The sequence below is a fragment of the Cervus elaphus genome, chromosome 9, assembly GCF_910594005.1.
Source record: "Cervus elaphus chromosome 9, mCerEla1.1, whole genome shotgun sequence".
NCBI lineage: Eukaryota > Metazoa > Chordata > Mammalia > Artiodactyla > Cervidae > Cervus > Cervus elaphus.
Window position 1 is genome coordinate 15192597 of NC_057823.1, and position 25634 is coordinate 15218230.

Sequence of the window (25634 nt, forward strand, 5' to 3'; positions counted from 1 at the left end):
GTTTTGTTTTCTTAATTTTTGGCCGGGTGCAGGATTTTAGTTCCCCAGCCAGGGGTCAAACCCATGTCCCCTGAAATGGAAGCTCGGAGTCTCAGCCACCGGACCACCAGGGAAGTCCCTGTGTTGCCTTTGTTTTGATTTGGTCCTTGTGTTTGTGTGTGCATATTTAGAAGTTAAGTCTGAGATTTCTCTCTGTAGATGATCCTCGAATCTTCAAATCTGTTGTTGCAGGAAGATGTAACATCTTGTATCTCTGCCACAAGATACTGTTAGCTACTGTTCATTAAACTCTGAATGTATTCCAGATGTTTATCCCTGAAACCCTTACAAAGAGTCTCATGTTTTAGATTTTATCACCTTGGTAATAGACAAAGATGAGTTTTTAAGTGGCAGTTTAATGATCACCCCTGTTATTGGTAAGAGACAGCCCAGATTCGAACCCCTCCGGCTCTCCAGAACATAGGTGTAAAGGGGGTGTTCTCTAGGGTGTGTGGCCAGGGACAGCCCTGAACAGAAGGGCTGAGCATGTGTGTGTGTGTTTGGTGGGGTGGGGATGCGGGCGGGGGTCCCAGCTGTCTTCCCCTCTTGGACACGGTGACATAAATACAGAAATGAAGGGAGGGGTAGAAGCCATGTAAAAAGTAAAAACAAGTGAGGGTGAAGGATATATGATACAAAGCCTAAGAAACACCCACCTCCTCTCCAATCAGTTGGGACAAAGCCCCAAACCTTGACCTTGACTCAGCCCAGCCCCTACCAAACTCTTCATCCTTCACCCACTGCTTCCGCCAATCCCTGCTCTCCCCACCAGACCCGACTGCTCCTCAAACACACTGAGCTTGCTCAGACCTCCGGGCCTTTGCACACACCGTTTCAAACCGTCTGTTCCCCTCCCGCCGCCCCCTTTATTTTTCTGTCTTACTGAGTTCCAAGAGGTCTTTGTGGATACTGGATACAAGTTCTTAAATATTTTCTCCTCGCGTGCCAATTATGACTACTGTTGTCACTATTCATTATTCTTATTACTATTATCATTGAAGGGTATGGGCTCAACTCTATAAGGGCCAGCGCCACCGTGCTTTCAAGGAGCTTCTGGTTTTGGAGCGCAGATAACTGATTCAAGGTGGTAATTACATCAGCTTTTTTCAGTAAGGGCAGTAGGTCGTAATCAAATGACAGCAAAAGTCAGAATTTTTTATTGGCAAGATTTCTTTGGGCTAAGCAGATGAGAAATGAACTGAAACACGAATGAACACACGGTCCAAGGTATTCCGCCACTCAACTTGTGCCCTGGTGCCGCCTCACACATGCGCACACGCGAGCACAGAAACCACCGGCTCCTCCCGGCTGTGCGGGCTGCGCGCGCAGCGCCTGGACAGCCCAACCGACACTTTTAACGGCCGCCCCCGCCCCGCTGCGCGCGCAAGTTCGCGAAAAGAGGCGGGGCCGAAGGTTCGCGCCGCTACATAGGCGTGGGGGCGGAGCGTTCCGGGGGCGGGGCCAGCGTGTGCGCAGAGGGCACGAACGAGAAGGCGGGAAAAGACGGAATGGAGCGACAGGGAGTACGCTGCACTTGTTTCCTTCGCGAGGGCGGCGGGCTGACGGGCAGGAAACGGCAGCGACCTTGGGCTTCCCCGACGAACCCGAGACCGGCCGTTTGTCTCCTGCCATCCAGGCCGCTCCTCGCCCGGCTGGGCCCCGATTTCCTGACTGACCTTCCAGGCCCTGACTAACCGACTGTGTGACTGACGCGCTGACAGCCCTGGCCAGAAGGACCGACTTCCACCCATGGAGCGTGGCAGGAGTAGGGTAGAGAAAGACACAGACACCCACGCAGCGCACCCGTTTCTCTTCTTTTTCTCCTACTTCTCTCTCCTCGAAGGACTCGAGCCGACTTACACACCAGTTAGGAGCCCAGGCACCCTAGCACCCCAGCAGGAACCCCAGTCCTCACCCCGTCCCCTCCAGGTCTCCCCACCTGAGTCCTGTGCTCCAGGCACAGGGTCCCCCCGGTCCACGCCCCCGTCCTCGTGGTGCCCATCCCAGCCCCGCCCATCTCTCCTGCAGGTCCGCAACATGCCGCAGCAGCACACAGAGGTGCCCAGGGTTGAAGGGGAGGGGGGGGCTGACCACTTCCTGCCCTCCTTCCCTCCCTCCTTTGACCTCTCAAGCGCTAGCTGTGCTCACAGGTGGACATGCCCCACGTAGAGTTCAAGGACCAGGAGCCACAGCTGCTGGGGGAGAACCAGGAACAGCAGCAGGGTGAGGAGAGCCGCGATGAGGAGGCTTGTCAAGGGCCAGCTAGGTGAGGAAGAACCTGGTCCAAAGGACCCAAACAGACCCTTGAGTCCCTCGTTTACCCTTTTCTTCCTCCAGACCCTTCCAGTGTCTGCTCTTGGCGCATTTGTTGTACACACTCGTCCACAATCTCCCATGTGCCTGGGATGGAAACACTGGAGACACTGTGATGCCAAAATCTTGGCTCTCTGTGCACTGATGCTGAACAGAAATACAGAGAGTTATGGAGGAGGAAGAGTGGCTTTATTTCTTTGCCAGACAAAGAGGGAACACAGTAGATTAGCACCTCAAGAACTCTGCCCCCCTTCCTTTGGAAAGGTCTTATAGACAGGGTTCATTGTCAGGATAGGTGATAAGGATCAAAATAGTGACAGGCTTGCATTGTTCTGAGGAGTTGATGGTGAGGGAAGTAGGAGTCAGCATCAGCCTTCAAGTCCAGCTGGTCTGGTGTCTACCTGTTTGTGGGCAGCCTACCATCATTAATCATCAGCTTCTCCCACCTGGAAGGGGTGTCAGTATCTGCAGAAATAGCTCAAAGATATTGTTGTGTATATCCCCTGGTAGGGAAATAGGACTTTGCCCCAAGGCTACTTTTGACTGTTTCTCCCTGGTCTCCCATCCCTTCCTTTCCCTAACAACTGTTTGAATCAGCCCATTGGAACTCTGGGAAGCATGGAGGCTGAGTGAATGTTGTTTCCTGTAATCAAAGAAACGGGGGCCACAGAAAGGTCTTAAGCCCAGAAGCCCCACAGGGCCCTGCATGGTATCAAAAGCATTGAGCTGACATTCTAAGAGAAGGTCTGTAAACTCAGGAACATATGGTAGTCAGGGGATGCTGAGTGTTCTGGGGGAAAAAATAGGGAGAGTGTGGCAGATGGCCAGTTTAGATCAGAGGGTCAGGGAAGGATTCATGGAGGAGATGATAAGTGAACCATGAGGGTAGGGAGGACTACATTCCAGGCCAAGAAACAGCAGCTGCAAAGGCCCCAAGGGAGGACTGTGCTGGAGCAAGCATGGGTAAGAGGGAAATAATAAGAGATACAGTTAGACAGGTGATGGGACGTTGGGTGATAGTTACACATGAGAAGATGTGGAATTAGAGGAGCGACAGGAATTGACTACTGCAGAGTGAGGCGCTTTTTTTTGGATGGGGGTGGGGAATGGGCTGTGGCTTGTGGGATCTTAGTTCCCTGACCAGGGATGGGACCTGTGCCCCCTACAATGGAAGCATGGAGTCTTAACCACTGGACCACCAGGGAAGTTCCGCGATTATTGTTAATAAAGTTTTATTAGGACAGGGCTGCTTCTCCAGAAGCAATCCAGACCATATGGCCTGCAAAGTGGAAAAGTGTTCCGGTCTGGCCATTTTTAGAAGTGTAGTCCATTGGGCTTCCCTCGTAGCTCAATCAGTAAAGAATCTGCCTGCAATCCAGGAGACCTGGGGCCTGGGGTTTGATTCCTGGGTCAGGAAAATCCCCTGGAGAAGGAAATGGCAACCCACTCCAGTATTTTTGCTTGGAGAATCCCATGGATAGAGGAGCCTGGTAGGCTACAGTCCACGGGGTCTCAAGAGTCAGACATGACTTAGTGACTAAACCACCATAGTCCGTTAGACAAAAGTTTTAAAAGGCTTCCTCTGGCTGCTGGGCTTCCCTTGTAGGTCAGTTGGTAAAGAATCTGCCTACAATGCAGGAGACCTGGGTTCAACTCCTGGGTAGGGAAGATCCCCTGGAGAAGGAAATGGCAACCCACTCCAGTATTCTTGCCTGGAGAATCCCATGGACAGAGGAGCCTGGCAGGCTACAGTCCATGGGGTCGCAAGAGTCGAACACGACTTAGTGACCAAACCGCCACCATCTGGCTGCTGAGTAGAGAATAGATTATCGAAGGCTGGACTGAAAACAGGGAGGCCAGTGATAAGCAACTGGAATAATTTAGGTGCAAAATGACTGTGACTTGACCTAGGGTAGATCCATTGAGGTGATGAGAAGTAGTCAAATTTTGAATAGATTTAAGAAGATAAAACTAACAGAAATTGCGATGTTGGAGCAAGAGAAAGAGCAGTGTTACAGATTACTTTAAAAAGACATTCTTGTCTTGCACATTTATTCACCAGATATTTATCAAGGGTCTCCTTTACCCAAACCCTGTTTTAGATGCTGAGGATACAATAGTGAACAAATCAGAATTCCTACTCTCTTGGAGCTGACTTCTTTTCACCTATTGAAGGACATCTTGGTTGCTTTTAAGTTTCAGCAATTATGCTTCCAAGTTTTACCAATTTAGTTGTTTATATAATTACAGCAAACATTCATGTGCAGGTTTTGTGTAGATGTAAATTTTCAACTCCTTTGGGTAAATACCAAGGAGCACAATTGCTAGATCATATGGTAAGAGTATTTTTAGTTTTGAAAGAAACTGCCAAAATGTCTTCCAAAGTGGCTGAACCATTTTGCATTCCTGTTTTCAGTGAATGAGTGTTCCTGTTGTTCTACATCCTCACCAGCATTTGGTGTTGTCAGTGTTTTAGGTTTCCCCCATTCCAACAGGCAATGGTGGTATCATCGTTATGTTGATTTGAAACTTCATTATGAGGTATGAAGGTAAACATCTTTCCATATGCTTATTTGACATCTGCGCGTCTTTTGGTATGGTGTCCAGATCTTTGACTGTTTTTAAATTGGATGTTTCTTTTTTTTTTTGGATTATTTTTTTATTGCTGAGTTTCATGAGTTCTTTGAATATTTTGGATGTCAGGCCTTTTATCAGATTTGCAGGTGTTTTTTTTAAAGTCTTTTTTTTGTCTTTAAAAAATAATTTTATTTATTTATCTATTTTGGCGACGCTGGGTCTTTGCTATGCGGGGTTTTCTCTAGTTGTGGTGCCCAGGCTTCTCACTGCAGTGACGTCTCTTGCTGTGGAGCATGGGCTTGAGGGTGCGCGGACTTCAGTAGTTGCAGCATGTGGACTCAGTAGTTGTGGTGTACAGGCTTAGTTGCCCCAAGGCATGTGGGATCTTCCCAGACCAGGGATCAAACCTATGTCTCCTGCACTGGCAGGCAATTCTTTACCACTGAGCCACCAGGGAAGCCCCAGGTTTTGTTCTGTAAAGATTTGCCCCAGTCTGTGATGGGTCTTTTCATTCTCTTAATGGTTTCTTTTACAGAGTAGAAGTTTTAAATTTTAATGAAGTCCAATTTACCAGTTCTTTCTTTTGATATTGTATCTAAGAAGTCACCACCAACCCCAAAGCCACTTATATTTTCTCCTATGATGTCTTCTAGGAGTTTTATAGTTTTGTGTTTTATGTTTCAGTTCAGTTCAGTCACTCAGTCGTGTCTGACTCTTTGTGACCCCATCGACTGCAGCACGCCAGGCTTCCCTGTCCATCACCAACTCCTGGAGCTTACTCAAACTCATGTTCATTGAGTTGGTGTTGCCATCTAACCATCTCATCCTCTGTTGTCCCCTTCTCCTCCCGCCTTCAATCTTTCCCAGCATCAGGGTTTTTTCAAATAAGTCAGCTCTTCACATCAGGTAGCCAAAGTATTGGGAGTTTCAGCTTCAACATCAGTCCTTCCAATGAATATTCAGGACTGATCTCCTTCAGGATGGACTGGTTGGATCTCCTTGCAGTCCAAGGGACTCTCAAGAGTCTTCTCCAACACCACAGTTCAAAAGCACCATTGTTCCCTGGTGCTCAGCTTTCTTTATAGTCCAACTCTCACATCCATACATGACTACTTGGAAGACCATAACTTTGACTAGATGGACCTTTGTTGGAAAAGTAATGTCTCTGCCTTTTAATATGCTGTCTAGGTTGGTCATAGCTTTTCTTCCAAGGAGCAAGTGTCTTTTAATTTCATGGCTGCAGTCACCATCTGCAGTGATCTTGGAGCCCAAAAAAATAAAGTCTGTCACTGTTTCCATTGTTTCCCCATCTATTTGTCATGAAGTGATGGGACCAGATGCCATGACCTTAGTTTCCTGAATGTTGAGTTTTAAGTCAACTTTTTCACTCTCCTCTTTTAGTTTTATCAAGAGACTCTAGTTCTTTTTAACTTTCTGCCATAGTTTTACATTTAGGGCTGTGATATCTATTTTAAGAAAATTTTTGTGAAAGGTGCAAGATCTGTGTCTAACTTCACTTTTTTTGCATGTGGAAGTCTAATTGTTACAACTCCACTTGTTGAAAAGATTCTCCTCTCTCCACTGAATTTTCTTTGTTCCTTTGTCAAAGATAAGTTGACTACATGTGTGGGTCTTTATCTGGGCTCTATTCTGTTCCACTGGTCTATTTTATGTTCTTTCACTGGTATCACATCAAGTAGCATCAGTCCTCCCAACTTTATTTTTCTTGAATATTGTGTTGACTATGTTGGGTCTATTGCCAAGCTGACTTTCTAAAAGTCATGACCAACCTAGACAGCACATTAAAAGAAGAAAAGCTATGACCAACCTAGGTAGCATATTAAAAAGCAGAGACATCACCTTGATGACAAAGATCCGTGTAGTCAGAGCTGTGGTTTTTCCAATAGTCATGTATGGATGTGAGAGTTGGACCGTAAAGAAGGCTGAGCACCAAATAATTGATGCTTTCGAATTGTGGTGTTGGAGAAGACTCTTGAGAGTCCCTTGGACAGAAAGGAGATCAAACTAGTCAGTCCTAAAGGAAATCAACCCTGAATATTCATTGGAAGGACTGATGCTGAAGCTGAAGCTCCAATACTTTGGCCACCTGATACGAAGAACTGACTCACTGGAAAAGACCCTGATGCTGGGAAAGATTGAAGGCGGGAGGAGAAGGGGACGACAGAGGATGAGATGGTTGGATGGAATCACCAGCTTGATGAACATGAGTTTGAGCAAGCTCCGGGAATTGGTGATGGACAGGGAAGCCTGGCATGCTGCAGTCCATGAGGTCGCAAAGAGTCAGACATGACTGAGCAGCTGAACTGAACTTTCTAAAAGATAAGATAATTTTTTTAAATGTCATTTCAATTGGTGACAAGTGCTGTAAAGAAACAAAACCGAGTCCATTTCTCCATCAGCCTGGAAGGACGTTGCGGTTGAGCCGCCGAGAAGAAGAACTACCATGTCCACTGCTTTGGCAAAACCTCAGATGCGTGGCCTCCTGGCCAAACGTCTGTGATTTCATATTGTTGGAGCATTCATGGTCTCCCTGGGGTTTGCAACTTTCTATAAGTTTGCTGTGGCTGAACGAAGAAAGAAGGCATATGCAGATTTCTACAGAAATTATGATTCCATGAAAGATTTTGAGGAGATGAGGAAGGCTGGTATTTTTCAGAGTGCAAAGTGATTTGGAATATAAAGAATTTCTTGGGTTGAGTTCCATGGAAGTTTGTCACTTTCCTGTGTTCCTGAACTATGAAACTATGACTATCTGGGGTGAGAAATAGTCTCTCAATAAAGAAACAATTAACAAAAAAAAAAAAAAAAGAAACAAAATCGAGAAGGAGAAACTAGAGTGACAGGGAGTTTGGAATAGTTGATCTCTAAGGAGGTCACATAAGGAGGAGCCAGCCAGCGTCCAGATGCTCAAACATTCCAAGCAGAGGGAGCTGCAAGTCCCTGAGGCAGGGGCAGGCTTGATATGGTCACCAAACAGCGGGAAGGCCAGTGTGTCAGGCTTCGTGATTGGTGGTAGTGATACCCTGGTTACACTGGATAGACAGGCTCATACATTCTCAGTGCTTCCATCTGATAAGAAAGGCATGTATTGAACAAGCACTGACACAAGAGAGGTCAGGTTGCTGGGAAAACGTATCCTCTGTAATCATGCATGTGTGTGCTCAGTCATGTCTGACTCTTTGCGACCCCATGGACTGTAGCCCATCAGGCTCCTCTGTCCATGGGATTGGATTCTCCAGGCAATTATACTGGAGTGGGTTGTCATGCTCTCCTCCAAGAGATCTTCCCGAAACATGGATAGAACCTGCATCTCTTATGTCTCCTGTATTGGCAGGCGGGTTCTTTACCACTAGTGCCACCTGGTAAGCCCATGTCCTTCCTAGTCCCTGGCAACAATTCTACTTTCTATCTCTACAATTTGTCTCTGCTGGATATTTCATATAAATGAAATCATACAATTGTGTGATCCTTTGTAACTGGCTTCTTTCACTGAGCATAATGTCTTCAGGGTTCATCCGTGTTGTAACATGTATCAGAACTTCATTCCTCTATATAGCTGAATAATATTCTAAATTATGGATTTACCTTATTTATCCGTTCATCAGCTGTTGGAAATTAAGATTGTTTCTGCTCTTTGGTTCTTGTGAATAAGGCTGCTGTGAACATCCGTGTACAAGTTTTTGTTTCTGTTAGATAGAAACAAAGGGAATACCAAGGCGGAGAATGGCTGAAATCAGAGAAGTGACATGCTCAGGTTCCTGTTATAAAAAGACACCAGCTGTTCTGTGAAGAATGGGTGGGAGGGGGTGGGAGTGGACCTGGGAGATAGGTGGGAGGCTTCTGCAGGTTGTCTAGCAGGGCAGATGGAGAGAAGATTGGGGGGGGTTCATTTATTGAGGCATGAGAAAAGGGATGAGCTGACGAGGTCTCCCAGCTGCGATGTCCCAGAGCCTGGAGCTGGCTCCTACCAGCAGGAGCCAGTTCTACACATCTCTTCCCAACCTGGCATTTAGCAACTTCATGTTGGTAGCTTGAAATCGGCTATAGTGGGAGTCCGTGCACCATGGAAATTGGCAAATACTACAAATCAAGGTTTCCCCTGCCACCTCCTCCTCCACCCCTAGAGAGCCAGTTGCTAAATGCTTACCAGCACAGAAAGGGCCTCCCGCTTTCTGGCTCAAGGTGGTTTGGTTTCCAACTGGCAGAGGCACAAGATGCATTCTGCCCTTGCTGAGTTCAAGGTGACCAGAGACATACACAATCTTGGAATCAAGATTGCTGGGAGAAATATCAGTAACCTCAGATATGCAGATGATACCACCCTTATGGCAGAAAGCAAAGAAAAACTAAAGACCCTCTTGATGAAAGTGAAAGAGGAGAGTGAAAAAGTTGGCTTAAAACTCAACATTCAGAAAACTAAGGTCATGGCATCCAGTCCCATCACTTCATGGCAAATAAATGGGGAATCATTGGAAACAGTGACAGACTTTATTTTTTTGGGCTCCAAGATCACTGCAGATGGTGACTGCAGCCATGAAATTAAAAGACACTTGCTCCTTGGAAGAAAAGCTATGACCAAACTAGAAAGCATATTAAAAAGCAGAGACATTACTTTTCCAACAAAGGTCCATCTAGTCAAAGTTATGGTCTTCCAAGTAGTCATGTATGGATGTGAGAGTTGAACTATAAAGAAAGCTGAGCACCGAAGAATTGATGCTTTTGAACTGTGGTGTTGGAGAAGATTCTTGAGAGTCCCTTGGACTGCAAGGAGATCCAACCAGTCCATCCTAAAGGAGATCAGTCCTGAATATTCATTGGAAAGACTGATGCTGAAGCTGAAACTCCCAATACTTTGGCCACCTGATGTGAAGAGCTGACTTATTTGAAAAAACCCTGATGCTGGGAAAGATTGAAGGCGGGAGGAGAAGGGGACAACAGAGGATGAGATGGTTGGATGGCATCACCAACTCGATGGACATGAGTTTGAGCAAGCTCTGGGAGTTGATGATGGACAAGGGAAGCCTGGTGTGCTGCAGTCCATGAGATCGCAAAGAGTCGGACACTACTGACCGACTGAATTGAACTGAACTGAGAGACATACAGATGAATAAGCCCAGGACAGGGTTGGACTTTCTGACCGAGAACTCAGGATGGGTGGGGCCAGGGGCCAGAGAGATGGCACTGTGGGAGTCACTTTTTCCGTGAAGGAGCTCACCTGGGAATAGAATGAGGCTCAAGACAGGGCCCCTGAGGACTGCAGGCAGAAACCCAGCTTCCTCTTGCCTCCCAGAGGCCTCAGTTGTAAAACAGAGCATAGGGTGGAATGGTTTCCAAGGTGTGTGCTATCAATTGGAGACCATGAAAAAGAGAACTAAAGTAGTTTGTTTGATAACACCTTCCTGCAAATAGTATGTTTAGACGGTGATCTAAGTGGTGAGGAGACACAATTGCAAATCATTGAGACTTTGAGGAGTTCTAAAAGAGCTTTGGGTCGAGAAACATGGATTAGAACCAGTGCAAGGGCCAGTTAACAGATCCCTCAGCAGACTGTCAATGACATGATTAAAATGTGAACACATTTCACGAGAGAAGAGCAGAGGGTGAAAGGAGTGAGCTCTGCAGCTTCAATTCAAACCTTCCCCTTTCCTGGCTGTACTTCAGCAAAACATCATTTTGCCCAGCCACCAGAGATGCTGTTGTGTTCCTCCTTGAATGTTTGATTAGCTCGTCTCCCCTCCCGGGACCACCGCCTGCGGTGGTCGTAAGTGGCTGGCGAATTGTTTACTTGTGTATCTGTTAGAGGCCCACGGAGGGAGGGCCCCCACCAGCGGGCAGCTCTGGCTCTCACGCCTGCCAATCACAGCTTTACCTGGAGCGAACAGATGGTCTCTTCGCTTAGACCCATTTCCTCCGCCGTTCCTGGGCCACCTGCCAGCGTGGGCCCTGCTCGGAAACTAGGTCCTAATCCTCGAAGCTGAATTAGGGACTCCTTAGGACAGACCATCATAAATGAGCAGAGGGATGTGTTCACAACCCCTACCCTGGCCCCCCACTGCCCCACTCTGAGCACAGGCAGCCGGCTCTGTTGGGCCCACTTCCAGTCCCTGGCCTCCATCCAGGGTTGGGCAACAGAAGCAGGCCTGAGAACTAGGGAAGCCAGTGGAGAGGACATGGTGTGTTTTGTTTATTAAAGTTAATTGGTGAATGCAGGCCCAGGGAAGCCTATGATTCATTAGCATCCTGATTAATATGCAGCTGCTGAGTATTAAGAAAAATGAAATGGAAAGGAATAAAACCCCAAAGGGGTGGCTGGGGAAAATCAAGATGCTCTCTGCAGACATCTGATGCAGGCCTTTGTCCCACCACGAAATTTGAATGAGCTGATTTCAAGTGATTTTTCACCATTTGTGTAGCTGCCACGGAGACCGGTTCCAGCTTCGTCCCTCGAGCCTGAGAAAGGAGCGACTTTGAACAGTTAGCAGCTCAAGCAGGTTGTGAGCAATGACACAAAAAAGAAACACCTGGTTCTCTCATTGATTTTAATTTCAGAGCCCTTATACAGTGGGGACAACAAAGCAACTCCGGGTACAAAGTGGCTTAAGAGCAAGAATGTTACATCCATCTCAGGTGGTAATTCTTTCATTTAGGTGTTCAGGGAACAGTGGTGATGCCTCTGGAATGAATACAACGCGCACTCTGCCCAGAGTGCATAGGGCGCCTGGAGGGAATCTGCGTACAAACTGGCAGTGTTGTGATTAGTAAGCGATGGCGAGGTAACGGTGCTCTGAATGCTGTCTCATGAAGTTGACAGAAAAGAAAAGTCATTTCAGGCAAAGGCTAATGGATTTGGTGAAATTGTGGAAGGTTCCAAATTGCTGGGAGTGGAGGGTGAAAAGAGAAGATGGAGGCCTTTCCACAGCCCTGGAAAGCCTTGTGTGCTGTGCTAGGGAATTTACTTGATCCTGCAGCTGGTGGGGGGTCTTGTAGGCTATAGAGCAGAAGTGGTGCCTGATTGTGTTTCAAAGGTCCCTGAGGCCCAGGTGAGAACAATAGGTGTGGGGCTGCGAATGGTTGGTGGGGAAGAGATGATAGTTTTGGGAGAAATTAGGAGGTAGAAATGAAAGGATTTTGTGACGGGATTCTTTTTAAAGTAATTTATTTTAGGTCGTGCTGAGTCTTCGTTGCTTCCCGCAGGCTTTCTCTAGTTGTGGAGAGCAGAGGCTACTCTTCCTGTGGTGCTTGGGCTTCTCTTGTGTTGGAGCTTGGGCTCTAGGTGAGCAGACTCAGTAGTTGTGGCCCTGGGGCTTTGTTGCTCCAGGGCACGAGGGATCTTCCCAAACCAGGGTTCAAACCCTTGTCTCCTGCATTGCCAGGCAGATTCTTAAGCACTGGAGCACCAGGCTAGTCTGATTTTGTGACAGGATTTGTTTTTGTTGGTTTTTTTTTTTTTAATCTTTTCTAAGAAATTTATTTATTTATGGCTGCACTGGGTCTTTGGTGCCTCATGCAGGCTTTCTCTAGTTGCAGTGAGCAAGGGCTACTGTTCGTGTGGCGCTGTGGCTTCTCTTGTGGATCACAGGCTGTAGGGCACGTGGGCTTCAGCAGTCGAGGTTCAGGAGCTTAGTTGCCCCACGGCATGTGAGATCTTCCAGAACCAGGGTCGAACTCGTGTCCTCTGCACTGGCAGATTCTTAACCATCTGACCACCAGAGAAGTCTGATTTTGTGAGGGGATTTGGAAGGACGGAGAGAAGCCAGGCTCCAGGGTGGCTGCCAAGTTTCTGGCTTGGGTACCGGGTGACTTTTGGTGTTCTTCAATGACAGGAGGAGGGCGGACAACTTTGAGTTGGTGTGTAAATTTAGAGGAGTTTGAAATGCCTCTGAGACAGCCAAGTGGAGAGGGCCTGGGGGTCGTCAGGTACCTTACTGGGAGCTCAGAGGAGAGGCGTGGGTTGAGGATAAGTTTGGGAAACATGGGAGCGTGTATGGTAATGAAAGCCCTTCCTAATCACTCATTCATTTATTCTGTGCACTTTTATTATTCTTCCCATGAGAGGCAGGTCAAGAGGACAGCAAAACCTTTTTTTACAGGAATGCCCAGGGAGCCTTTAGGTGGTCTTTGTTTTCTATCAATAAGGTTTTGCTATAAAATATCTGCCTTGATCAGAGGCACACCTTCTCATGAGTGCCTGAACACAGAGCATTTGTGACAGATGCTCTGAACACAAGCGTCTGGCTCTGCAGGCAGATGAACTTGTATGCTTTGTGTAAAGCCAGAATAGGGAGGACTGGATCAGTGTCCTTCATTCATTCGTTTGTTAATAGTGGAGGACTCAAAATGTGCTGGATGCTGGGAATGCAGAGATAAATGGGGTGATGAGAGCGGCATCAGGGACAAGCACACAGTGGTAGAGATAGGCACGGGGTCATAGGTGGTGCTTCAAAAGAGGCAGCGGGGGCTTCCCTGGTAGCTCAGTGGTTAAGAATCCACCTGCCAATGCAGGGGACATGGGTTCAATCCCTGGTCCAGGAAGATCCCACATGTCAGGGAGCAACTCAGCCCATGTGCCACAACTTCTGAGCCCTTGTACCACAACTGTTGAAGTCCAAGTGCCTAGAGCTTGTGTTCTGCAATAAGAGAAGCCAGCACAATGGGAAACCCACACACCACAACTAGAGAGTAGGCCCTGCTCACCGCAACTAGAGAAAGTCTACGTGCAGCAGCAAAGACCCAGCACAACCAAAAATAAAATGAATAAATAAATATTAAAAACAAAAGAGGTAGTGGCCTAGGCTAGGTCTCCCTGTCAGAGAGCAAGTGCAAAGGCCCAAGGGCAAAAACCCATCTGATAAGGAGAACTTGAGAACCAGGACACAGCCAGGGTCTCAGGCTTTAGGACTTCTGTGTCAGTGTGAGTCAGGGGGGCCAGACTCTCTTTGGGAGAGTCTGGCCCCCCTGACTCTCATGCACTCAAGTTTCCCTGTGGTTGTATCCTGAGCCAGAAGAAAGAGCTCAAGCAGTTGGAGAAAAGCCAAGAAAAATATTTGTATGGAGGAAGCATCCAAAAATGAAGATGTGTTTTTCCCAGTAGCTGTGCCTGGCTTGCAGTCATGGCTTTATGGTTGTGTGTGAACTGGTGTGTGGAAGAGCTGCTGTGTTGGCACCTCCGAGTCTCAGCCATTCAGAGCTGGAAGCACCTCAGGGTGAGGAGGAAAACGAGAACTTTGGGGGAATCAGGGCCCAGGCCGGGGGTCAGGCCAGCTGGATGCCACACCCAGGTCTGCACAGACTGGGGATCCTGAGAAAGTGACACAGTCGTGCTGAGCCTGTGTCCTCAGCGATGAGGTAAAGATGATGGGGACAGACCCCAAAGCGTGGTGTGAGGGTGCAGCAAGGTGAAGCGGGTAGCTTAGCATGGTGCAGGGCAGATAAAACAAAAAATTGGCTGAAAAAAAAGAGCATCTTACCTTAAACCCTTTATCTTTTTTTTAAAAAAAGATTTATTTATTTTTTGGCTGTGGTGGGTCTTCATTGATGCATGAAGGCTTTCTCTAGTTGCAGTGAGTAGGGGATACTCTCTAGTTGTGGTGTGTGGGTTTCCCATTGCAGTGGCTTTTGTAGCAGAGCACCGGCTTTAGGGTACACGGGCTTCCATAGTTGCAGCTCTTGGACTCTAGAGCACAGGCTCAATAGTTGTGGCCCTCAGGCTTAGTTGTCTGACAACATATGGGATCGGTGTTCCCCAGCATTGCCAAACTGATACTTAATTACTGGACCACCAGGGAAGCCCTTTAAACATTTTATCTTAATTTAAAACACCAATGGGTCTGTTGATCAGATCACAACTTTTTTTTTCCTTGCATACACTTCATTCATAATGCATTACCCACAGTTTCCACTTTTGTGTTTTTATTTTACCGTCTTTTCTTTTAGCTGGGCCGGGTCTTAGTTGTGGCTCTCAGGATCTTTTGTTGCAGCATGTGGAATCTATCAATAGTTCCCTGACCAGGGATCAAACCCAGCACCCTGCATTGGGAGCACAGAGTCTTAAACACTGGGCCACCAGTGAAGTCCCCCCACTTTTGTTTTTCTAAAGCAAAGCAAAAACTTATAGGCCTCGACAAAGCAATCTGTATGCAAAATACTTTAAATATTTATGCTCTTTGCCCTAATATATCGTTGTTTGCCCACACTTGATTTAACAGTTGTATTTTATTAGGTTCAACTTTGTTCATTCTATTTAGCTTTTTTAGACAGCTGTCCTTTTTTCACTATTTCACTAACTATGCATTTAGTTGAATTGCATAATTATAGTCATATGTACAGTACCCAAGTGGCATTAGTGCTTAAGTGGCACTAGTGGTAAAGAACTTGCCTGCCAATGCAAGAGACATAGAGACGTGGGTTGGATCCCTGGATCAGGAAGATCCCCTGAAGGAGGGCATGGCAACCCACTCCAGTACTCTTGCCTGGAGAATCCCATTGACAGAGGAGCCTGGCAGGCTACAGTCCATGGGTTGCAAAGAGTCAGACATGACTGAAGTGACTTAGCACACACAGTGTGGGACAAACTCTTCTGGGGGTATTTTTTTTTTAATTTTAATTTTTTTATTAAAAAATTATTTTATTTTTGGCTACACTGGGTCTCCGTTGCTGTGCATAGGCTTGCTCTAATTGGGGAGAGGGAGGGCTACTTTCTAGGTGTGGTTCGAGGACTTCTTATTATGGTGGCTTCTCTTGTTGCAGAGCTCAGCTCTAGGTTGCACGGGCTCTAGAGCCCAGGCTCAGTAGTTGGGGTGCACAGACTTAGTTGCCCCACAGAACATGGAATCCTAAAAAAAAAAAAAGAACACGGAATCCTCTCAGAGCAGGGATTGAACCCATGTCCCCCTGCATTGGCAGGCAGACCCATAAACTGTCCCTTCCCCTCAGGGGCAGGGTCGGGGAGGGGGTGTGAATGAAACAAGTGTCACCAACGGGAAACACAAGATGCAGATTCTCCCACCACAGAGCTAATTCAGATCAGCCATTCTCAGGAAAGTTTGGTGCTGATCTCAAGTTTCCTATACTTGCAGAAGTCAGGTTTCTAGCCCCTCTGTCGCCACCTCCAGTGCCAACCGCCAGCTGATGATGCTGGAAGGAAAGTCAGGACCCTACTTTTCCTCTCTGGACTCGAGCATTGACATCCTGAAGAAGAGAGCCCAGGAGCTGATCGAAAACATCAACGAGAGCAGGCAGAAGGACCATGCCCTCATGACCAACTTCAGAGACAGCCTCAAGATCAAGGTGACTGATTCCTCCCACGTACTGCAGAACCCCAGGGAAAGGGGGGGTGTTCCTCATGTAAAACATAAAGGGGGAGGCAATGAACTGCTGTTATGTTCCCCACACGTTCTATACAGTTTGCATTTGGTACCTCATTTCACCCTTGTAGCAATCCGGCAGAGGAGATTAGACCCATGTTGCAGATGGGTAAAGTAAGGTTTGGAAATAATTTGCCTGAGTGGGAGAGCCAGGATGAGAAGCCAAGGTTCACCTGTATCACAGACTAGTCCCTTACCTTCATGCTGTGCTAATGGCTGTGGCAGGAGGGGATTGAGGCATAACCTGAGTTATCACACCCACTTGTCCTCCAGAAGTCACATGATTTGGGAGAGTGGAAGTCCCTGAACATGGCTGGGGCTTATGTCTAACAAAACCTAATGTTATGTTCAGGTCTGTTATTAATAGTTATCCCCGATGTGTCTTCAGAATGTGTCCTGTAAGTCAGACAACTTGTGAATTCCACACGTCATCTCTAGACGACAGGCTGACTTCCTCCCTCAGCCCCATTCCTACCTACCTCGTACATAGCAAATTTAGAGAAAAATATGACATAGCAGGAAAAAAAGATAAAAATATTCAGATGACACCATCACTGAGAGGCCACTTTGTTGCATGTTTTCCTCTAGTCTCCATTCTAGATACCTTCCTCCTAACCTGGCTGATTTTATTTACATAATTTTGCACCTTTCTTTTTAAAAAGAAAAATGATCTGGGATAAGGTTACACTAATACATATGTGTGTGTGTGTATATATATATATATATATATATAAAATGCTGCTGCTGCTAAGTCGCTTTAGTCATGTCCGACTCTGTGCGACCCCATAGACGGCAGCCCACCAGGCTCCCCCGTCCCTGGGATTCTCCAGGCAAGAACAGTGGAGTGGGTTGCCATTTCCTTCTCCAGTGCAGGAAAGTGAAAAGTGAAAGTGAAGTTGCTCAGTCGTGTCCGACTCTTAGCGACCCCATGGACTGCAGCCCACCAGGCTCCTCCGTCCATGGGATTTTCCAGGCAAGAGTACTGGAGTGCGGTACCATTGCCTTCTCCATATATATATTATAAGCAATATATAATTATATATGCAATATATGATTATAATATATATAATTTAATATAATTATAATTTGTTATATAATTATATAATATGCAATAATTATTATTTATAATTATAACTACAAATATATAATTATATAATTATTTTAAATATAAAATATACTACATATATGTAATATATATAATATATATATGTAAAGTCACATTCTTCTACTTTATTTGACCTAAACTTTTACTGTCCCCTGAATCATGTTTTTAATCACTCTTTGGAGATGAATAAAGTTGAAAATATTTCTCATTAAAAAAAAGAAAAGAAAAATTTAACATATAGGCCATTTTACTCCCAGTCACCAGAGTTGTTTTTACCACTTTTATAAGATAAACTGCAGAAATCTTAAAGAACCAGTCAGAACAAATGTCTCGTGACGCCTCTTGTTTGATTTTCTAAGAGCACCTCTTATTCTTTCAAAGGTTTCAGACCTGACAGAGAAGCTTGAGGAGAGGATGTATCAGATTTATAATCACCACAATAAGATCATCCAGGAAAAGCTCCAAGAGTTCACCCAAAAGATGGCAAAGATCAGTCACCTGGAAACAGAGCTCAAACAAGTGTGCCACACTGTGGAGACCGTGTACAAAGACCTGTGTGTCCAGCCTGAGGTATGAGAGTTGTAGGGGCTAAGATGAAAGTAAATGTCAGCAGGGACTTCCCTGGTGGTCCAATGGTTAAGACTCCATGATCCCAATGCAGGGGGCACGGGTTCAGTCCCTGGTGGGGGAACTAAGATCCCACATGCCATGAGGTATGGCCAGAAAAAGAAAAAAAAAATTTTTAAGTAAATATCAACAGAGAGCAGCATCGCCTGGCCCTAAACCTCACAGGAACCACTATCTCTGCAAAGGCCCTGGTGCTCTGGCCGTCCTACTCATGGCACCATGCTCCCCTGTTATGTGGTGTGTCCGAGCTGAGAAGCCAGACTGTTACTTCCTACACTGTGTGTCAGCTCTGTGGTGGGTGACAAAAAGGACAAAGTCCCCTTTGCCCTCAGCCCCGAGCCCTGGCAGTGCCCACCTGAGTTTATTTATTACAGCCAAGCCCAAGACTCCGACATGGTCCAGATCACTTCTGGGCTGGGGAAATCCCTGCTGAGTCCCAGCGCACTTCACAGCCCTTCCACGTGTTCCTTTTTCCTGTCACTCGTTACCAGAAAATGTGATCCAACACAGTGGGGTCAGACACACACTCTTTATTATTCTCTCTCTTTATCACTCATTCTGCTCCAGCGTCCAGCATTAAGGCACTTGCCCCCAGATGGGAGGGTCAGAGGGTATAGAGTGAACGCTTACCGTGTGGATGGGGCAGTTCATTTAGACACTGGTGGGTCTCACAAGTTGCTTCCATGTCACTCTCCTCTCCTGTCCCTGCTCCCCTGTCGAGGAGCTTCTGTTCCAAGGCAGGTGGAGTCCCTGCCCGTCCATGGTCAAAACTGGATTGAGACACTCAGTACAGAAAGTTCCATCTTCTCTTTAAGGAACACATTTGAATGACTTCAAAGGGGAAATTTTGATATTTAAAAATCAGTGTCTCTCACTTCCCACCAGAAGAACTGGCTCCATCTGCCACCTCTCCAACTAAGCTCCAAGCCCTGTGTCTCCCTGGAGAGGGGTTTGGTGCCATCTGGGCTCCCAGGTGAAGTGGGTTCACTTGCCGGCCACGAATGCCTGGATCCCTGTGATAGCCCTTCCGAGGATCAGAGCGTGGATGTCATGAGTGCCTGGGTGAACAAATGCAGAGTCAGTTTGCAGTCTTAACAGCTCACAATTTCCCTTTATTTTTTAAAAAATTTTGCTTATTTATGTTGGATGTGCCACATGGCATGTGGGATCTTAGTTCCCCAACCAGGGATCTTAATTCCCTGACTGTGTCCCTTGCAGTGGAAGTGCAGAGTCCTAACCACTGGCCCACCAGGGAATTCCCCCACAAATTCCTTTTAAAGTCAATCTTCATGTCCCCCCACAGGCTACTACTCTGGAAGAAGAACAGATTCACAAAGATGGTGAATGCTGACAGCTACCAGGAGAGCCCCTCTTAGTGACCACCACTAAGGAAGGCCACCGTTTGGGCCATGCTGAGAAAATTGTTTTTCAGAGTTCTGCAATGCTTCTTTGGCAAAAATAAGCAAATAAAACCCAACCGATGCTCTCTGTGCCAGGCCCCAAACCACAGCAAGTCCAGCCCCCACCACGGGGCCCAGCTTTGGTACTCTCCCAGATTCAACCCACCCCAACCCCACACAGTTGATTAAATGTTTGATTTTCAACCCAGCCATGCTTTCTTCCTGCAGAGGTGGAAAGAGCTAATGAGCTCTGTGGGAAATGGATCAGACCCTTTCTTACTCGCAGGAGGGACAGGAAAGCAAACATAAGACAATTAATTGTCTGTCCCAGCTGATGCCTGCCTCCCCTCATCCTGGAGCCACTGCCCCAAGCCCCACATCCCACATCCCACCCCACATCCACAAAGGAACACTCTATAGCCCTCCATGTTCTCATCTGTTCTTCCTTAGCTTCCCAAGGCAGAAACCAGAGATTATGCCCTCCTTTTCATGGAGCAAAATAATTCTCTTTTCTTCCTGAAGTGCAAATCTATCCTGCCCCCTCCCCTGCATAAAACCATCTGGAGGTCCCCTCAGCTTGTCCTCAGGGTCCCTGTCATGCTGTAGAATCCCCTCCCCCTTCCCTTTGCTGCCTGGAATGCCCCACCACTGCACTGGACGCTACTTCCGTCTCTGCCCAGGGAACTCCTACACCTCCCTCAAGGCTTAATATGGTTCCACTTTCTCCCTCAGAGACTGAGTCCTGTTATAGCTCCCTCTAGTCTGTGTGGCTCACACTAGAATTGTACATCTCTCTTCTTTTTTTTGGCCACACCTTGGCTTGTGAGATCTTAGTTCCCCAGCCAAGGACTAAACCCAGGCCACCGCAGTGGAAGCGCCAAGTCCTAACCATGGGAGTATCAGGGAGTCCCCACATCTTTTTTCTTTTTAATTATCTTTTTCTATGTCTGTCTTCCTACGAGGCAAGGGGTTCTGGGCCCGACAGGAGTCACAACCAGTTACCAGGTGCAAACACCACAGCCTGCCAATGATTCACTGTTTCTCTCTCTTTTTCTCACATAAAATGGGGTGCTGATTCCTGTGTGTAGCTGCACACTCACCACCTTGAATTCACCAGCCCCCTGGGTGTTGTGCCCCCATCTGGGGATGCCCGAGTAAGCCGTAAGTGGGCTTGAGAACATCCTTCCTCGAGCATAACGGGGGAAATGTGGGAGTGTATACTTCCATGGTCCCCTTGTGGGCCACTCCAGATGCAGGACTGAGGGTGGGACTTGCCCCACATCATGCTGCCAACTGGTGACAGACAGCTGACAGCAGGATTTGAGCCTGCTGTCCCTGCCCCTCCTTGCTGTCCCCTTCCCCAGATGTGAGGCCACTGTGAACCACCCCCCACCCCCCAGGAATCCAGCCCCCACCTTCATAGGTGTTCACAGACTCCAGGTTCATGACATGCCGGATCACGTGATACTCATCAGAAATCCCATTCCCCCCCAGCATGTCTCGGGCCTGGCGAGCGATGTCCAGGGCCTTCCCACAGTTATTCCTCTTCAGCAAAGAGACCATTTCCGGGGCGGCCCTGGGGACAGCACAGATGTCACAAACATTGGGTTACAAAGAACTGACCCCGCTCCGGGCACCCAGGCATCCCTACCCCACAGGCAAAGCCAGCCAGGGAGGAGGGTTACATCACAGTAGCATACATGGCTCCCAGTGAGGGAGAGGTAGGCAGGGCGGGGTCCCCAGGGGCACCAGGCAGGAAGAGGCACCAGGCCTCTCTCTCCAGGCCCAACCACCACCATGCCTGGAAGAGGCACCGGGTCCTCCTGCCATAGCTGCCTGCCCCTTCCCACACACAGAGCCCCTACTTGTCTTGGTCCTTCAAGCGGCCGAGCTGCAGGCAGGCATGAAGGCCCAATGTGATCTCGGTGAGCATGTCCGCCAGCTTTTTCTGAATCAGTTGGTTCTTGGCTAGTGGGACACCAAACTGGATCCTAGCAGGCAAGGTCAAGGCAAATCTTATGGGGTGGAGGGCACTCCCCAGTCCTATCCCAGGGCCTTTTCAGGCTGCTCCAGAGTGAGCTGTGTCCCCACTCAGCTCACTCTGGCCCTGCTGTTGACTGAGCCCCTCATTGCCCAGAAGGACTTCCTCGGCCAATTCACAGAGCAGGGAACTTAGATCTGGTGGCTGAGCGCCAAGGGTGGAGGGGTAGGTGATGGAGCCCGAGCCTCCCCGCTCCACACCCCTGGGAGTTGTCATGGTAGCCCCCACAGACCTGTCCAGAGTGTACTGCCGAGCCGTGTGCAAACAGAACTCAGCAGCTCCAAGCACACCCCACGTGATGCCATAGCGGGCATTGTTTAGGCAGCCGAAGGGGCCCTGTAGGGTTGAGACAGGGCCTCAGCCCCACCAAGAGATGAGAGAACCTATAGAGAACTAACTTTTAAGTGCCCCTCCCCAGACACCCCTGATACACAGTCAGTGTAAACCAGGGAGACTCAGCACAACTGTTGAAGTCACACACGGCCTTGGCATCAAAGCCAACAATGCACATAGGGTTTCGCTTCTTGCCTACTCACTCTTGGTTTTCATACGGTTCTCCCCAGTCCAAGATTTGGACTGGAGGCTCAGATCTAGGGTCTGAGGTAAGGAGACAGGAAGATGCACATGCAAGCAGAATTAGGTTGGTTCAGGCCTCTATGCATCCCGGGCCGAGCCAGCTTGAGTGAGATGGTCACCAAGATGGGGCAGTTTTGGGTTTCCCTTGTGGCTCAGTGGTAAAGAATCCACCTGCCAATGCAGGACACACAGGTTTGATCTCTGGTCCAGGAAGATCCCACATGCCACAGAGCAACAAAGCCAGTGCACAACTATTGAACTGTGCTCTAGAACCCAGGAACCACAACTAGAGAAGCCTATACACTGCAACTAGAGAGTAGCCCCTGCTCTCTGCAATTAGACCAAAGTCCATGCAGCAATGAACAGCACAGTTAAAAAGGAGAGGGGGGCAGTTTCAGCACACATCAGTGAGCCAGGCAGAGCCTCTCCAAGTCACTACTGTTTGGGCTCCATGGGTATCTGTTCCCCAGCTGGGTCCCTAGCAAGGGGCCTGCCCAAGAAAAGAGAAGCAGCAGGTGACTTGATATCAGTTCCCAAGGTGGCTGCTGCTTACCGCCAGACCAGACACCCCAGGCAGCACATTCTCCTCTGGCACTTCCACGTCATCCATAATAATCATCCCTGTGGATGATGCCCGCAGAGAGAACTTGCCCTCAATCCTGGGGGTTGAGAGGCCCCGCATCCCCTTCTCCAGCAGGAAGCCCCGAATGCAGTGATCCTCACACCGAGCCCATACTATCAGCAAGTCGGCCACAGGTGAGTTGGTGATCCTGGAAGCAGGACAGGCAGTGAGGGATCTGGCCATTACCTACTGCCCCTGCCCACCTGCCTAAGGCCCCCAGGCTCCTGCCTCACCAGGTCTTGGACCCACTGAGGGTGTAGCTCCTGTTGGATGGGTTGTGGCGGGCTCTGGTCTCCATGCCGCTAGGGTCACTCCCGTGGTTGGGCTCCGTGAGCCCAAAGCAGCCCAGAAGCTCCCCCTTGGCTGCAGGCATGAGACGAGATCATGAGGCTGCGGGTCCCCCATCCAAACCCTCTACTGAAAACTGTGGGCCTTTCCACTGAGCCAGGCCAAGGTAGACCTGACCCTGCCCTCACGGCACTCCCATGAGGTGGGGGGAACAGATATCTCACCCAGGTCATAGTCACAATGCCATAATGGGGGGAGGTCCAAACAGGAGTCGGGAAGGGGTTGGCTAAACTGTCTTGAAGGGCAGTGAAAAGGAGTTAAGCAGGAAGGGGTATGCAAAAGAGCAGTCCTGGCAGTGAGACCAGGATGTACAAAAGTCCAGGGGTACAACTGAGAATTCCAAGCCGCTGAGTCCGACTGCAAAGGAGCAGTCAAGGGTGTAGTCAGAGATGAGCTGGAAAGGTTAGCAGAGGCCTGCCCACGTGGGGGCTTGTGGACCCAGTTGGGAAGTTAAGACTTTAAACTTTGGACTGCAATGGGGAGCAGAGAAAGCAAATCACAGGGGATATGATGGTGGTGAGAAAGGGGCAGAGTCAAGAGAGACCTAGGAAAATCAGATGTGGGGTGGGGTCCAGGGTCTGGCAGGGGGCCTGAGGGGCCATTGGCAATACCCTTAAGGTGAGAACATAAGGCAGGCCTGAGGGACAAACCCTGAGTTTCAGATCAGGGACCATCTTCTGTCCACCAGGCTCCCCAGGCAGCTGCTCACCCAGCCGGGGCAGGTATTTCTGCTTCTGCTCCTCGCTGCCATACGCGTAGATAGGGTGCATGACAAGGGAAGACTGGACACTCATTGCTGACCTGTAGCCGCTGTCCACTCGCTCCAGCTCTCGGGCCAAGAGCCCATAGGCCACTGATGAGACTCCAGCACAGCTATACCCTGGTGAGGATGGGCCAGGGTTGGGGGGCAGGCAGGAGGGGAGAGAAATAGAACAATGGGGAACAAAGCCCTGCCCACTTGAGACCAGTGATTCCTGTTGCCCAAGAGACAGAGCCCCATAGGAGTACCCAAGGAAAGGGCACCAAGCTGGCTCTACCTTGAGGGTTTGTTCATTTCATCCCCACAGCCACTTCAGACAGAAACATAACAGCCTCTCTTTGCAGACTGGGAAACTAGGCTCAGGGAAAGAAAGGGGCTTTTCAAGACACAGTGGAGGGCTGCAGAGTATGGAGAGAAATGTGTCCTTACCTTGGATGGTGGGGCCCAGCATACCGAGCTCCCCCATCTCTGAGATGATCTCCCGGTGAAAAACTGCAAAGGGACAGACAGCCCAACTTCAGGCCCAGCCTTGGCCCTCTGGAGCACTAGCCCAGAGCCAGAGGTGCTCTGAGGCCCAGCTAGAGCAGGCAGAACTGGTGTGCATGATGGAGGGTACAGGTTCAGGTGGCAGTGGGAGCTCCAGAGTGCCCACCCGCCTGCCTGAGCACCTTCGTTGCGATTGGCCAGCAGGATGCGGGGCATGAGGCGCTCCTGGCAGTAGGTGCGGAAGGTGTCCCTGATGAGGATCTCATCTGCTGTCAGCTGCTCCTCCAGCAACAGTGGGTCCCTCCAGTCAAACTCAGGCCGCGAAGCTGGGCGGGGTTGGAGGGAGTGGGACTCTACTCAGCCCTGTCCACCCGACCACCACGCCCTCCCCTCCCCCAGAATCCTCAGCCCTACCCCTCAACCCTCAACTAATGTGGGCAGCAAACAGGACTGGCAAACTGGTCTTTCTCGGGAAACTCACTGCCTCAGCGCCTCTGGCCCTGGCCACGGCCCTGCCTCCCCGCCTGGGCAGCCCTCAGATTCTGGGACAGAACCCATCGGGGACAGACAGTTGGACGAGGGGACAGTTGGACGAGGGGCGCAGACGCACGGCACAACCAGGGGCCCTTACGCTTGGCCGATCGACTCTGGGTCTTCTCGCCTTTCTCTGCAAACATAGGACGGGAAAAATCACCCCGAAAAAGCCCCCGAGCCTCAAGTTTCTCCCTCCCTACTCCACCCCAGGTCCAGCACTGACCGGTCTGCGCTGTCGCCGAGCTCCAAGAACGAAAGACTCGTAGGCCAGGTCCGCGGTACAGTAGCCGCGCGTAGACGCCTCTCAGGGCCATGTGGGCAGCGAGCGGGCAAGCAGAACAATCACAGCCGACCTGGGGATTTGGAGGCGTCTGAGCAGAGCGGCTCCCACCAAGTGCCCTGTCCCTTTGCACCCTCTGCCCCTCTCGCGAAACCTCACTTGGAGCCTCTGGGTTCACTGCACAGGCCACAGTGCCGTAGAACGAGACTTTCGACCTCCGGTGGGGATGGACGGGGCAGAGGCCAAATGGGGCTTGTCATTGGTTCGTCCTAGGACCCTGCTCTTTCACGTCTCTGCCTTTTAAAGGGGCTACGGCAGCCTTGCGGGTGGAAGCGGGCGCGTCTAGCCTAGATACCTTAACCCCCTTTAAGGAGCGGAAGTACCGGTAAGGGGGCGGAAGGCGAGCAGGTCAATCCGATTGGCCCGCTGTATTCCTGCTCTGATTGGCCCTAGGAGGGGGCTCGGCCCACTCTTGGTTGGTCAGTTGTAGGGGGCGAGTGCAGAGAGATTCTGGAGTTAAAAGAGGCAGCTGAGGCTCGAGA

The 25634-nt window shown here is 49.1% G+C and overlaps 2 protein-coding genes across 8 annotated transcripts; one reads left to right on the forward strand and one right to left on the reverse strand.

The window, feature by feature from the left end:
• Window positions 1-116: 116 nt before the first annotated feature.
• On the forward strand, window positions 117-19649 carry SYCE2 (synaptonemal complex central element protein 2). 6 transcript variants are annotated; one of them, XM_043911316.1, is made up of 5 exons: window positions 117-1562; window positions 2190-2305; window positions 16026-16236; window positions 17800-17988; window positions 19349-19649. In XM_043911316.1, exons 1-5 carry the CDS (start codon window positions 1548-1550, stop codon window positions 19394-19396), a joined length of 579 nt encoding a protein of 192 aa, XP_043767251.1. In that variant the 5' UTR covers window positions 117-1547; the 3' UTR covers window positions 19397-19649. The 6 variants fall into 6 exon arrangements, with proteins under 6 accessions (XP_043767251.1, XP_043767254.1, XP_043767253.1 ...); XM_043911319.1 differs by having other exon boundaries at window positions 16062-16236; XM_043911318.1 differs by having other exon boundaries at window positions 1517-1562; window positions 2172-2305.
• On the reverse strand, window positions 18561-25464 carry GCDH (glutaryl-CoA dehydrogenase). Of its 2 annotated transcripts, XM_043911307.1 has the most exons (12): window positions 25252-25464; window positions 25036-25165; window positions 24910-24945; window positions 24461-24604; window positions 24222-24284; window positions 23742-23912; window positions 22918-23047; window positions 22616-22832; window positions 21719-21822; window positions 21311-21436; window positions 20861-21021; window positions 18561-19103 (listed from the first exon to the last, which is right to left on the reverse strand). In XM_043911307.1, exons 2-12 carry the CDS (start codon window positions 25124-25126, stop codon window positions 19030-19032), a joined length of 1317 nt encoding a protein of 438 aa, XP_043767242.1. In that variant the 5' UTR covers window positions 25127-25165; window positions 25252-25464; the 3' UTR covers window positions 18561-19029. The 2 variants fall into 2 exon arrangements, with proteins under 2 accessions (XP_043767242.1, XP_043767243.1); XM_043911308.1 differs by lacking the exons at window positions 24910-24945; window positions 25252-25464 and having other exon boundaries at window positions 25036-25245.
• Between the last annotated feature and the right edge of the window lie 170 nt (window positions 25465-25634).

Coding starts and splice junctions, on each gene's coding strand:
- SYCE2 (XM_043911314.1), top strand. CDS start 1,789: ATGGAGCGTGGCAGGAGTAGGGTAGAGAAAGACACAGACACCCACGCA. Junction 2,306..16,025: donor GCTTGTCAAGGGCCAGCTAG/GTGAGGAAGAAC, acceptor CTATACTTGCAG/AAGTCAGGTTTCTAGCCCCT. Junction 17,989..19,348: donor ACCTGTGTGTCCAGCCTGAG/GTATGAGAGTTG, acceptor GTCCCCCCACAG/GCTACTACTCTGGAAGAAGA.
- GCDH (XM_043911307.1), bottom strand. CDS start 25,126: ATGGCCCTGAGAGGCGTCTACGCGCGGCTACTGTACCGCGGACCTGGC. Junction 23,913..24,221: donor GCTGGGCCCCACCATCCAAG/GTAAGGACACAT, acceptor CATCCTCACCAG/GGTATAGCTGTGCTGGAGTC. Junction 21,437..21,718: donor CGGCAGTACACTCTGGACAG/GTCTGTGGGGGC, acceptor CTTGCCTGCTAG/GATCCAGTTTGGTGTCCCAC.